This window comes from Eimeria mitis, genomic scaffold, assembly GCF_000499745.2.
Source record: "Eimeria mitis Houghton genomic scaffold, Emh_scaff1767, whole genome shotgun sequence".
In the NCBI taxonomy this organism is placed as follows: Eukaryota; Apicomplexa; class Conoidasida; order Eucoccidiorida; family Eimeriidae; genus Eimeria; species Eimeria mitis.
This window is the reverse complement of record NW_013570084.1, coordinates 8,243-8,612: the sequence shown is the minus strand read 5'-3', so window position 1 is coordinate 8,612 and position 370 is coordinate 8,243. Positions and strand designations below refer to the sequence as shown.

General features: G+C 58.1%; 1 protein-coding gene across 1 annotated transcript in view; it reads left to right on the top strand.

Annotated features, from left to right (window-relative positions):
- The window catches only part of EMH_0043200 (uncharacterized protein), a gene marked incomplete at both ends in the record, with an annotated part of 3,887 nt that overhangs the window by 2,299 nt on the left and 1,218 nt on the right, over positions 1-370 (top strand). The window contains one exon of the mRNA XM_013495822.1: positions 3-370. Coding sequence (XP_013351276.1) covers positions 3-370 — 368 coding nt within the window. The remainder of the gene's footprint in view (positions 1-2) is intronic.

Here is a 370-nt window from a genome sequence, read left to right as displayed (position 1 = left end):
CAGCAGCAGCAGCAGCAGCAGCAGCAGCAGGTGCGCAAGCAGCAGCAGCAGGTGCAGCAGAGGCAGCGGACGCGACAGCAGCAGCAGCAGCAGCCCTCAGCAGCAGCAGCAGCAACTGTCCCCGTGCTGCTTCGCAGCGCAGCAGCAGCAAGGCTGTGCTAGAACAAATCCTCGTAAAGAAATGGAGGCAGCTGATGTATTATATAGAGGAGGAGTTGCTGTTTAAGGCCCACCAGTATTTGTTGCTGCTGGAGCAGCAGCTAGACCAGAAGCAGCAGCAGCTAGAGCAGCAGCTGCAGCACCTGCAGCAGCAGCAGCAGCAGCAGCAGCAGCAGGAGGAGGAGTATAGTCAAGTAGCCCATGAAAATGG